The 12,619-nt window shown below is 51.5% G+C and overlaps 1 protein-coding gene across 14 annotated transcripts in view; it reads right to left on the reverse strand.

Moving 5' to 3' along the window:
* COL27A1 (collagen type XXVII alpha 1 chain) overlaps positions 1-12,619 on the reverse strand; it is a 131,645-nt gene that overhangs the window by 72,072 nt on the left and 46,954 nt on the right. For all 14 annotated transcript variants that reach the window (XR_005653718.1, XR_005653723.1, XR_005653720.1 and 11 more), the window contains exons 13-14: positions 5,813-5,866; positions 3,736-3,780 (exon numbers count right to left, since the gene is read on the reverse strand). Coding sequence is in view for 7 of the 14 variants with exons in the window: in XM_039866818.1 (XP_039722752.1) it covers positions 3,736-3,780; positions 5,813-5,866 (99 nt within the window). In the remaining 7 variants the exon portion in view is untranslated. The remainder of the gene's footprint in view (positions 1-3,735; positions 3,781-5,812; positions 5,867-12,619) is intronic.

The raw sequence follows: 12,619 nt of genomic DNA on the forward strand, positions 1-12,619 counted from the left end.
AATGGAAATTCCACTCCCTACCCTCAGAGGCTTGCTGGATAATCAAGTACCTAGCACAGGGCCCCCGCACATGAGGGTTCGGTCAATGTCAGTTAGTGGGGCTCCATATCTTGCTTCATAGACAAGGAAACAAAGCCAGATGATCATTTAGTGCCAGAATACGGTGGGCTTGTCCATTATACCCCACATGTTGGGTTGTGGCCAGATCACATATTCTTTGGGTCTCAGCAGACAGAGGAGCCAAATTCCCTCTGTCGCTCAGAATAAAAAAGACAGAAATCTCTGTTGAACAGATTCTGGAATCAGGCACATTTTTCTTGAGAGCCACCCAAAGGGTTTCAATTACTCAAAGGGAGCTGTTTAGAGGCAGTCTCACCTCAGAGACTGCAGGGGGCCACACAGGCCTAGGTTGCAAGTCTAAGGCTGGCAGCTTCAGGTCCCAGCCTCCCCATCTAGGTGACCAGGCTGTCACAGCCTGCCTCAAGTATCTCAAGGCTCCCACAGCCTAATGCATGTCAAACACACACAGAGCAGACAGACACTCCGTAAATGTTAGTCTGTCCTCTCTCGCCCTTCCTCCTGGCTGCAAAGACCCGGGGAACAAGGCAAGTTCTGGCTTCAATCTGCATGCAAATTGCCTCAGCTGACTAGACAGAAAGCACTGAATAAATATGAATCTCCACTAAAATTATTATCAATACGTGGAATTCCCATTTGCTCAGCTAAAAACCCACATCCTGTGGGAAACCGAAGGTGACTCACAGTCCCTCTCCCCCTTTAACTCCTGTTTAAACTCATGTTCCTTTGTCTCCCACTCTCTGGGGAGGCAACCTCTTCCCAGGCATAGAAGTTGCTGTTCCCCAAAATCCAGGGCTGGAGTGCAGCCTGGCCCTGTGACCTGCAAGGCACAAGGAGAAGACGAACATCACCTTGGCAGCAAAAGGGATTTTAAAATGGCGCAAAGAGGGGCCGAAAGCAGCAGGAGGAAGACACAGGGCACGAGGGAGGCGTGAGGAGGAACTCGTCAGCCTTTGGCAAGTGACATCACAAGGGGCACAGCATCTGACAAATGCTGGGATGCCCAGGGCTCAGCCCCAGCTAAGATCCCTCAGTGGGGGGAGCAGGAAGAGGATCGCCCTGGATTAGGAATTGGGGACACAGCCTCCGATCATGCCTCCATCCTCTCCCGCCTTGTGTGTGCCCTTGACTAAGAGCTTCAGTTTTTCCATTTGTCACATGGGATTCTCTTAAGAAATACTGTGAACAGGTTTGCCAGAGTGAGCAAATAAAAACATAGACTACCCAGTTAAACTTGAATGTCAGATAAACAATGAATGACATTTTAGTATAAATGGGCTCTAAATATTGCATTCGAAATTCAGATTTCACTGGGGGTCTTGTATTTTATCTGGCAACACTAACTGTGGAGAGAAAACGGAGCACAGGTCGGACAAGCTTTGCAAAAAGTCAGGAGGGCCCAGGGCAGTGACGGCAGACTCCAGAATCTGTGTGTATTCGGCCAAGCAATATTTTTGCTCGTCTGAGAAGCCAATCTAGTGGGCACCGGGACAATGACAGATAGCAATATGTGCCAAGGATGACGGGTAGGAAATGTAAACAACCCTTCAAAAACGGTTTAGGAATTAGGATCAGATAGTCTGGGGAAGGAGCTTTGGGAAGAACAGACAACGACCATCTTTATATCTCGAACAGCATCTCCCAGGGCAGGACGATGACTCAAGGCTCAATACACAGGAAAATGTGTACAATGAAAACTCTGTGAGGATGCACCAGGCTCCCACAGGAAGGAGTGTCTAACACCAGAGTGTTCACGTTGGGGTTTCATGACTGCATGACCAAGAAGGGGCCCCTGCTGGTCTCAGAGAAGATTGAACTAGAAGGCTTGGCAAGTCCCCGTAAAGTCAGGACCTCTAACACAGATTTCTTTCTCCAGAGTATCTAGGTCAGTGCCTTGTGCCGAATAAGGTGCTCAGCAAAGGCCATCAGGGATGACAAATACATGACTCATGTATTGACAGGTCCTAATCCCAAGCTAAAGCAGACATCACTAATCAATCGCAGCATCCTCTCCCACCAAGTTCCAATGTGACTTTGAAATCTTTCTCAATGCAGCAATCTAGACAACTGCTACCAGGCACAAAATACCTTATGCATGTAAAATTATCATCATCATCATCAACCATGATTACTATAACTAGTACTTCTTGAGTGCTTACTATGTATTAGCCACTTTATATGTACTAGTTTCTTAAATCCTCACAATAATCCTCCAAGTTAGGTATCTGCATTAACCCTACTTTAGAAAAGTAGAGCTAGGATTTGAACCCAGGCAACTTGATTCCAGGAACCGCCCTCTTAGGCGTGAGACTGGGCTGGACTATGCACATCTGTGGTCCTAACGAGAGTGGGCACAATGACCCCATCTCACAGAGGGGGTCCCGGAGGTTCCAGGACACAAAGCCATAACTGAAGACCACATAGCCAGGAGGAGGGGAGGCCGGTTCAGACTCAAGTTGATGTAACCCTCTACCCCGTACCCACCCAGGTTCTACTTGCACCCAACTGAGCAGGAGCTCATTGCCACTGGGGGCCTCTGGGTCCTCTTCCCAGGACTGCCCTCCCTGGAACATCAGGGCTGCCCAACTCCCCTGGGGCCTTCTCCAGCCTCCCTCTGAAGAGAATTTCTCAGCACAGTTATTGGAGTGAAAAAGCCGGCAGCCTAGTTGCCATACTATGTAACAGTGTGCTTATGTCTCTCTATGGCACCCAGACTAAAACTTCACAAGGGATGAACCAAAGGGACAGAGCAGAGAGGGTATCAGACGCTGGAGAAGCTCCTAGAGTCATTTCCCAGGCTCAGACCTCTCACTGGCTTTTGGGGTTGGGCCCAAGGTCAAGGCCTATCCTCTGAAGGCCCAGCAGGGGGACCTACTTTGGGCTAATAGAACCACTCCCCAAGGCCTACCCCAATGTGGATGGAGTCAAGGTCAGATTGCCTCCCACCTCTCTATGTACAGGCTTGTCTCAGCCCTGGGCATATCAAGAAGCAAAAACAGTAATTAATATAACAATATTTCCCACAAAGTGCACACTTAACTATGGGCTAGACCATGCGCAAGGACTGTATGCGTGATGCCTCATTTAATCCTCACAACCACCCAGAGGATTCTACCATCATCCCCATCCCTGAACTAAGGCTCAGAGAGGGTAAATAACTTGGCCCAGGTCTCACAGCCAGGATGTGGTAGAGCTGTGACTTGAACTCAGATGGTCTGGCTCCAAAGTCAACGCTCTGAAGAAAAGAATGAAGACTGCCCAGCATGGCCCAGAGCCTCAGCTCCCCTGCCAGTCACTTCCTTCCTCTGGACCTGAAGCTCCTCACCTGTTGAATGTGCATGCTATGACCTGCCTAGACCTCCTTGCAGAGCAATGGACATGGAGCAGGTATGAAAGTACGCTGGCAGTCTCATGCTCCAAGCGCCCATCCCCATTTAACTAATGAAGAAAGGGGCTCCGAGAAGGTAGGTGATGTACCTGAGGTCACGTAGTAGGGCTTTCCTCCCAGGGCCCCCTGCCCAGGCTGGTCTGTCCTGCTCCCCAGCTCTTCCTGGGGTTTGATAAGGGAGGGACCTTTTCAGCAGGACTTATTGCTTACGCCCCACACCCTGCCACCTGGCCCTCCCCCTGCCCCTCCCCAGGCATCTGTGTACTTACAATGAGGCCAGGAACTCCTGGGGGCCCTGGCAGGCCCAGTTCTCCCTGCAAATAAAAAGACCAAGGTGGTTAGTTGCCCTTTCTCCCTCTGAGGTCACCCCCTCCACACCATCCTCCTGGTAAAATCCCTCAAGCTGACCATTTCTTGTTCCTGACCTGTGACTCTCCTGAGCTTGTCCTGAAGTTTGGACAAGACCCTTGTCCTTTCTGCGGGATGCTTAACCCTGAGTATCTCATTTCACCCTGACTTTATAAGATGGCAAACGGAGGCACGAAAGGTTAAATAATTTGCCTAAAGTCAAGGGCAAAGAAATAACAGTGGTAAAGGCTCGAAGATGAGAGCCACCAGGCCAGCCTCCTTTCCTCTCTCAGCCTGGAGGCAAAAGGCCCCCATCACCACCACCAGAAGAAGGCTCACAGGTTTCCACCTCCCAGGGCCTCTGAGATGCTGGGAGAGCTCTTGCCTTGGGGTCAGGAGATGTTGCTGTGTGTGACTGTGGGCTAGTTTCTCTTTCATCATCTCTAAAAATGGACCTTCAATTGCTTGCACCAGAAAATATGGGTAGAGGGGTTTGGATCAACTTCAAAATGCAAAGACACAAATAAAAATAGAGGGCTCTAGAAATGGTGATTATCAATGAGCATGCCAACACCCTCCGGGAGGTTGTCTTCTTTCATCTGTGCAATCCCAGGGCTGCTTAGACAGGAGGTCATTACTCCAGCCACCAAGAAGAGGAGGAGGTGAGAAGCAGACTTGGTTTTAAAATGAGAGAACCGAGGCTGGGGAAGGGAAGTGACTTGTCCAAGGTTACTCAACAACTGAGGGAAGCCCCAAGGCAGAGCTGGGACCACACATCAGTTCCTCCTTCTGCTCCTCTAGCCCATGAATAAGGTCATCCCTGCCCCGCCCCAAGGGGCCTTCCAGGATGACATCACATATTGAACGGTTAATCCAATGATGGACACACCGAAGGAAAGGCTCTGGTTTCTTGCCTCTATTCCTTTCCCGGTGTTCCTTCCTCCACCTGGAATGTCTCCTTACCTCTTTCCTCATCCCAATTCCAACGTCACCTTGTGTGATGAATTGGGAAGAAAGCCACGAGCTCCTCGGGGCAGGAACTGTGAACTGTTATTACCTACTATTTATAACCGTTCCATCCAGTGAACACTTGTCATGGGGGCCCTTCCCAGCCCTCTCTCATTTCGTTCTCACCACAGCCCTCTGACCTCCCTGATTTACAGATGAGGAAACTGAGATTCAGAGAGGCGAACTGGTTTGTCTAAGCTGCCATGCCTGGCAAGTGGTCCACCTGGCTCTGAGGCCAGGGCTTCAGCCCCCAAAGGAGCCCAGGGGTCAGCCCTGACTGGGTCAGGATCAGGGAGCATTCGTGGAATTGAAGTGAGCACATAATCAAGTGCTGATTACGGACCCAGCAGCCACCTCTGCAGGAGGCACAGCTGGCACCGCTGCTCAGGAGGAAAGCCCCAAGGAGAGATGGGGGAACATAGCAGGTGTTCCAAGGAGCTCTGGACATGGTCTGCACCCCCAGGCTTCCTCTCCCACTGAGCCTGAGCCTGGGACAGGAAGGGAAGGCAGGCTCCGCTCCCCAGGGCAGGCTGACCTGGCTCCTCGATGGGCCTCTGATTATTTACAAACTCTATAAACATGCCTAAGCTGGAGATTTCTTTAGAATTCGGCTCTTCTCTCCACAGAGGGCCTGCAAACCATCTGCTCCCCCAGGCTGCTGCCATCCTATAAGTATCTCTGGGGTTTTGTGAGATGGCACTAGCCCTGGTTTCCCTAGTAGGAAGTGACCCATGAACCTTTCTAAGTTCTTGGGAATGGGGCACAGCCTCGGGGTTTGGGACCAGGGGCTCAGTGCTAGGGGCTCTTCTGGGGGCAGGCATAGGGCATCCACAATAGACAGGAGCCTGGGGTTCAGGGAAGTCATGCAATCCGTCCAAGAGCATCCAGTTAGTAGGTGACAGGGCTGGGATTTGACCTAGTCTGTCTGATCCCAAAGCCTGGGTTCCTCCCTGAATCTCTTTCCTATTCCTAAAGACTCGAAATACTTACAGGGTTTCCATCCAGTCCTGGTGGGCCTCTTTCCCCAAAGTCTCCAGGAAACCCCTGAGGTACAAGAGAGAACAAACAACTGCAGATTAGTGTTTACACCTGTGGGTGGCTTTGATCCAGACCCCTGGGGGTGGGGGAGACACAAGGACACGTCCATGCAGTCTCAATCTTTGGTTCTGGGATCTGGACAGGCAGCAGGCCTGAGTCATCCTGTGCCCTCAACACACAGCCCACCCAAAGAACTTCTCAGGGACTGACTACTGTGGAGAGCTTGCCCATGGACGGCTAAGCCCTCTTCTTATTTCTTCAGTCTCTGAAAAGAGACTGGTACCCAGATCCCCAGCATGGAAATGCCAACCCCCCAAACTGAGACCTGGTCCTGATGCAGGGGGGAGTCAAGGAGCTGGGTCTAGGCCTGGACCAGCTGCTGATTTGCTGAGTTATAAGAGGACCCCTTTCACCAGTGGGACTCAGTTTCCCCACTGGTCAAAGAAGAAAAGGCCATACAGCATTTTCCAGTTCAGACCTTCTATGATTGTGACGTGCTCTTCAAAAGCCACTCTATGGAATCAAGATCCCTATTTTACAGATAAAGAAAGTAAGTCTCTGAAAGGTTAAGTGTCAAGGCCATTCAAGGTTACACCAGTGGTAAACATCAGCACCATTTGCCACAAGTGAGTTTCAGCAGCTCAGAGAGAGACGAGGCTGCCTGGCCCATGCATATCTGGCCTCCTGCTGCTTCCCTGACCCCACTCTACACTCTCTGGGGAGACTGGAGACTGGAAAAACATCAGCTATGGGGACGCCCCTGAGGTTGCAGGGGGACAACTCCAATCTACATCAAAAGGAAAAGAAAGTCCTCAAACTCAGAATTTGGGGAAACCTGGTCTCCCCTCTCCTTGAATTCTATCATTTTTTTTTTCAGAGAAATTTAATAAAAAGACAAAGCACATTTTTTATGACCAAGTGGATGCCTGAGCTATTCAAACAATAATGATTCTTCATAGAGAATAATCTGTTTCTGGTTTCTAAGGCTACTGGGGGATTCCAGTGAGTAAATTAAACACCAAAACAAAACCCAAACCAATTATGAAATCTACACTGGCTGAGCAGAGACCTTGAAAAATGTACGTGTCCAGGCCTTTGCTTGCCCTGCCCAGCAATCCTACTTCTCTTAAATCCTTCCTCTGTCAGGAAACCCTCTTGGATCAGAAGGGCAGGGGCTGACATTGACCCTATAGGAGGCGTGGCTGCATTCAGACATACAAAGGAAGAAATGAAGACATATTAAAGAGATTTGGACCAAGCCGGTCACTTTCCATGCAAAACTTTATTTGTCTTTGACATCCACCCCTGAAAGGAAGCTTATCAGTCCCATTTAACAGATGAGGAAATTGAGGCTTAGAGAGAAAACATCACTTGACCAAAGCCAAAAAGCAAGTTTGTGGCAGAGCGGAGCCCAGGTCCCACCTCTCTGGACTGTTCATATGAGCTGCATCTGGGTAAATCCTGGCATGCAGAAACTGCTCAAATATGTGCCCAACCAATTTCAGAGAGAGGCACAGGGGTGTGTGTGTGTGCATGTATGTGCACGTGCATATGCCCACCTTCAAGTCTTGTGGGGGGGTACATCTGCCTCTAAGGTATCTCTCCCCACATCCTTGGGTCTGCCTTGGCAAATTCCAGCCTTACTCCAGTCCAGCTCCTCTTTGTCATGCTGTAAAGTAGATCCCTCTCACCTCCTAGGGCATCAGCCAGGTAGATTGTGGCCAGGAGAGCCTTCTGAAGGCATTGAGTTCCTGCCTCTGCCTTTGGAGGCTGGGGTTGGGGACCTGGTGGGAGAAGAGGACAATCCCTCAGGAGACAAGGGGGATGTCAGCCAGCTGGGTACCTGGTTGATTCCACATGGCCCACAAGGGGCAGGATGTGGGAAGTCTCCAGTGCCAGCATCTGGAGACAGCCCGGACACTCACCCTGGCTTGCCTCCAGGTTGACGGCGTGACCTTGGACAGACCCTCACTTGACCCTCTGTCCTGGTCAGGCTGGAAATAGGGTGTGAACTCTAAGAAAGAACCCTTCGTCTTGGCCCAACCCCTAGACAAGGCCTGTGAGGAAGGAGCCTGTTCCCTTAGGTGCAGGAAGGCTGCCCAACCTAGGACGAGATGGAGACCTTGACAGCATTCCCCAGGCTCCAATCCTGGCTGCCATGTCCCATATATTCAGATGCAGCAGCAACCAGGCAGCTCTCAAACCTATGGGTCTGCATTTAGAGGCCACGCCAAGCTTGTCCAAGAGCTTCTCGCAGCCCCAGCTGCCAGGCTAGCTACCCCTGTGAGGCTCTGGAACCAGAGCAACCAGATGCCCGTCATGCACTGGCCTCTCTGGGCCTCAGTTTTCTCTGCTGTACAGTGGGGAGTACTGAAGACGAGCTGAGATGCTGAACCGAGGGCGAGCCTTTGCTAGCAGCAATGTGTGGGCACATCTCTGAGCCGTAAGCAAGGCGGAGGCCATCAGAATGGTCAAATCCCAATGGGAGGCACTTCCGAAGACCAAGTGTAGCCAGCGGGTGACGACGGTGAGATGATAACAATGATAGTAACAGCACACTCCCCCAGGACCAATGAGATAGGTCCTATTATTGGCTCCACTTTAGAGATGAGGAAACTAAGGTCCAGGGAGATTAGAGAACTTGTCCAAAGTCACACAGCTATGGAATAGCAGGGCTGGGATCTGAACCTAGGCAGTCTGGCTCCAGTACCCGTTCTCTTAGCTATGACTGGACACATGGAATGCACTACAGCAAGCCTGGGGTCTCTCAAGGGGCTCTTGAGAACCCTGGGCTAATGTACAAGAGGGAATGGCTTGGCTGGTGCTGAGTACCAGTTTCTGCTCATACATGCTTGGTGGTCTTAGTATCTAGCCCCTATCTCCATCTTCAGTCTCCCTTCCTTCCAAGGAGTCAAGCAGATGACCTCTCAGAATCTAGGGTTTGTAATTAAGAGCACAATGATTGGGGAAAAAAGATAGGAGCTTTAAAAGTGCTGGAACAAATTTTTGATTGGAACAATAACAGATGGTCTGAGACGGAAAGACCCTAGCAGTTCCTGACATTCAGCACCTCATTGCCCCAGTGGGGAGACTGAAGCCCAGCACATGCCCAAGGCCCCGTCACCCCACTACCTTGGCTCATCCCTCTACTACTGAGCAACATATCCCATTTCTGACACTCGTCCCGGAGCCCGTGATGCTTTGCCCCTCTGGATCTCAGAGTGGCAGCCACCAAGCTGAACATGTGGCCCCACTTCCACTCTGCCTGCTTCCCTCTGTCTGGCCGCTCCTGCTTGTGCATGCTGTGCACGCCCAGCCTGGTCAGCAGCGGGACCTTCCTCCACAGGCCCGAGCTCCTGGCTGCAACGGGCTGGCCTGAGGCCCAAGCAATGAGCTCGGATCCCTGCCAGGGTCCCAGCCACGTGGTTTCTCCACTTTCCCAGGTCAGGCCCCCCTGGGGAACTGAAAGCCTCATACTTTGAGCAGAAAAAGGACCGGAGGAGACAGAACCAAGTGCTGGGACCAGACTCCACATTCTCTCTTGGCTATAGCAATGCAGAGGAATAGATGTGAAGAAAGGGACAGTCCTCATCACCATATCCACGGCAGGATGCTGAGGGCTGGGGAGGCCTCTGAGGGCCATCCCACCCATTCCTCTGCCTCCAGGCAGTGTCTACCCAAACAGTCTGCTCCAGAAGGTGGGCTGTAGGATAGAAGGAGCATGCAGCCTCCAGGAGGAGAAGTCCTGCTAATGTCCTGAAGGCTCAGCTCCTTGGCTTGCAAAATGGTTGGCCCTGCCCAACTCACGTGGCAGAGCTGGGCTGAAGAAGAGGTGAGACATTTATAATCCAGCCCCTGGCAAACTTGAATGTGCCTTCATACACTGGTGAGGTTTGAGTCAACCATGGGAATACTTAATAATTTCCAGGAAGAGCCCACAGAAGGATTTTGGAGACCTCTTTACCACGCTTAAATTCTTCAAAGTCAGAAGTTTCCTGCATCGGTCTAACCTGCCTCCTTCCTACCGCACTCGAAGCGGCCCATATCCTTCTCTAGCAGGTGCGTGCACTCCAGGTGCGCTGACATGAAAAGATTCCTGGAGGTCTCCAGCATCCCTTCCTTGTGCTGCTGAGCACGTTTTTACCCTGCTCTTTTGAAATCTACTAGGGAAGCCACCCAAGAATCACCTCAGGGAACAAGAAGGAGATAGGCAGGTAGAGTTCTCACCAGGATTCCAGAGTCACCAGCAGCTGAGACAGCCGTAGTTCAAGATGAGGACAATAGGGACCATATCCCCAGCTCACAGCATGAACACAGCTAAAAAATGTTCATCTGTTTTGGCCTCAGCTTCCCCACTTAGAAACACGAAGTCTCTGTCCCTTTGCTCCCTGCTCCTCACAGTCTAAGAACTAGAAAGAGCCTTGAGCTTGAACTCAAAATGAACCGAATTAGAAGCCTTGTCCCACCCCGGACAGGTGTGTGGCCTTGGGCAAGTCCCAGGTGTCCCTGAGCCACACATTGAGGAAGTGGAAGCCAGGGCTGGATCCTTCCAGCTCTAAGCTCTAGGGTCTGCCCATCTGACTCACTCCATAGGACCAGCCTTGGCAGACCTTGCCAGAGACCACAAGAGGAGATGCAAGGGGCGACTAGCCTGGCCAGGCCTTCCAGCAGCTTGATAGTGAATTCACAGATCACCCGACAAGTGTCTCCCTCATCCCTGTGAGATCCCTTGGCTGGGAAGCATGGCCCGGTCTCCGGCTGTGAGTGTCACTGCACCTTGCCCCAAACAAGCCCAGACAGCTCAGGAGAAAGCCCCTCCACTCCAGCTAAGTTTGTAACATCTTCTATCCGGACCCTCCCCCAGGAAACCACAACACATCTCTCTCCCTAGCAGATGTTATGAGCAGGAGGTGAGAGCTGTAGACTAAGCTTTCCTTTGGAGGCTGAAGATGTGAGCACAGAGGAAGGAGAAGTGATGTGGAGAGCACCCTGAACTAGCCAGCAAGGGTCTTGGGTTCGAGTTCTGACTCTGCCACCGCCTTACTGTGTGACCTTGGGCAACTTATTGGCCTCTCTGAGCTATGTCTGCTTATCTGTCTAACAAAGAGTTTGGGTCAGCTCATCACTCATGTTTCTGCAGCTCAGATGCGCTTTTAATCCCCACTGTCTCTTTCTCAGTTCTCATCGGCAAGATTCTCACACATCCTCCTTCTAAACCTGACAGTGAGGAGGCCGCATGCATGGGTCTGAGCTTTCGGTTGCTGGAATGAGATGGACTACAGCAAAACCATTGCCAGGCCCACCAGAAATGAGGCCAACTGTGATCTCGCACGAGGGAACTCAGCTCCTTCTCCTGACATTTTCTCTTGATAATAAGTGCCTAGAAATCACTGGGCCCACAGCTTGGGCAAAGGAAACCCCATTTACAGAAGGAGCCCCAACCCCAGCAGCCAGATCAAGGGCTGGGAAACCCTGGCAACAGGGGTGTGGCCCTAAAGACCACTTGGAGTGTGTGGGCCAAGGGCACAGCAGACTGGAGGCCCAACAGAGGCAGAGACAAAACTATAGGGACTGGGTGACATTAAGTTCTATCCATACATATTCAATCATATCCGATGCAGACCCCGCCCACTTGCTGGCCATGGCAGCTGGACCAGACTCAAGGGGACTTTTGTGACCCTCAGGGGTACTACACAGCTATAAGGCTGTTTGGCTGAAGGAAAGGGGTTTTTCTCCCATCCACATCTGACACCCCAGTGCCAGGGAACACCCCCATCATGGAGCACAGAATATCAGGAAGTTAAAGGCATGGAGCAAGGAAGCAGAGACGAGTTGTCAGCTACAGGCCTCGCAGGTCTCTGAGCAAATGGCTTTGGCTGTCTAAGCCTCAGCTTCCGAATCTGAAAAATAGGTGTAATCACTCTCGCTTCAGACAATCAGTGAGAGAATCACATGTAGTTCAAATACCATGCGAGTAAAAGGGTCTCAATAAACGTTGCTTTTTAGGGGGTCTGTTTTGGATACAGTGCTATCCCCGGAACCTGGCACATAGGAGGTGCTCAATAAATTGTTATTGACTGAGAAAGGCACAGAGAGGGAAATGGTGAGCACCTCAGACCTGGTGCTGCCTTCCCGGCCATGAGCAGGAGGCTTCAGGCCCCAGAAGAAAACAAGAACAGGAGACGGCTGATGAAGGGGCCACTGGAGGTGGGAAAGGAGAGGTGGGGAGGCTGAAGGAGGAGGCGGGGGCGGTGGAAGAGGACAACTGAGGCACAGCCCTGTGGGTGCTCCTTATCGTGGCAGGTGGAGAAGCCGGGGCATGACGATGGTTTCCCGGGCCCTGCTCCGCCATGCTCGGGAAACTACTCTGGAACCAGGGTTCTAAACAGCTACACTCTGGGGCAAGAGGTGAAGTTCTGGCTGCTGCATTCTAACCAGCTTCGACTCTCAGAAACCACAATACCCTGGCCAAGGTGTTCACCCCCGACCCCGCCTCCGCCAAGCCTCAATCTCCTCATCTATAAAGGGGCAGTGCCTGGCCCACTGTGAGGCTCCCAGGATGGCTTCAGAGCAAGTTCCCCATGGGTGGCTCTGGAGGTGGCTCCAACCTGGAATGTTCTTCCCCAGAGGGCCACAGAGATCCCATTCTTACCTCATTAAGTTTTCTCAAAAAGAGAGGACTTCCTGGACCAACTAATTCAATAGCTCGAAACTCAAGTACTCACTGTCTCCCTACCCTACTCCATCTTAATACTCAGC

The sequence above is a fragment of the Pteropus medius genome, unplaced genomic scaffold, assembly GCF_902729225.1.
Source record: "Pteropus medius unplaced genomic scaffold, Ma_sr-lr_union100, whole genome shotgun sequence".
NCBI classification, from domain to species: domain Eukaryota; kingdom Metazoa; phylum Chordata; class Mammalia; order Chiroptera; family Pteropodidae; genus Pteropus; species Pteropus medius.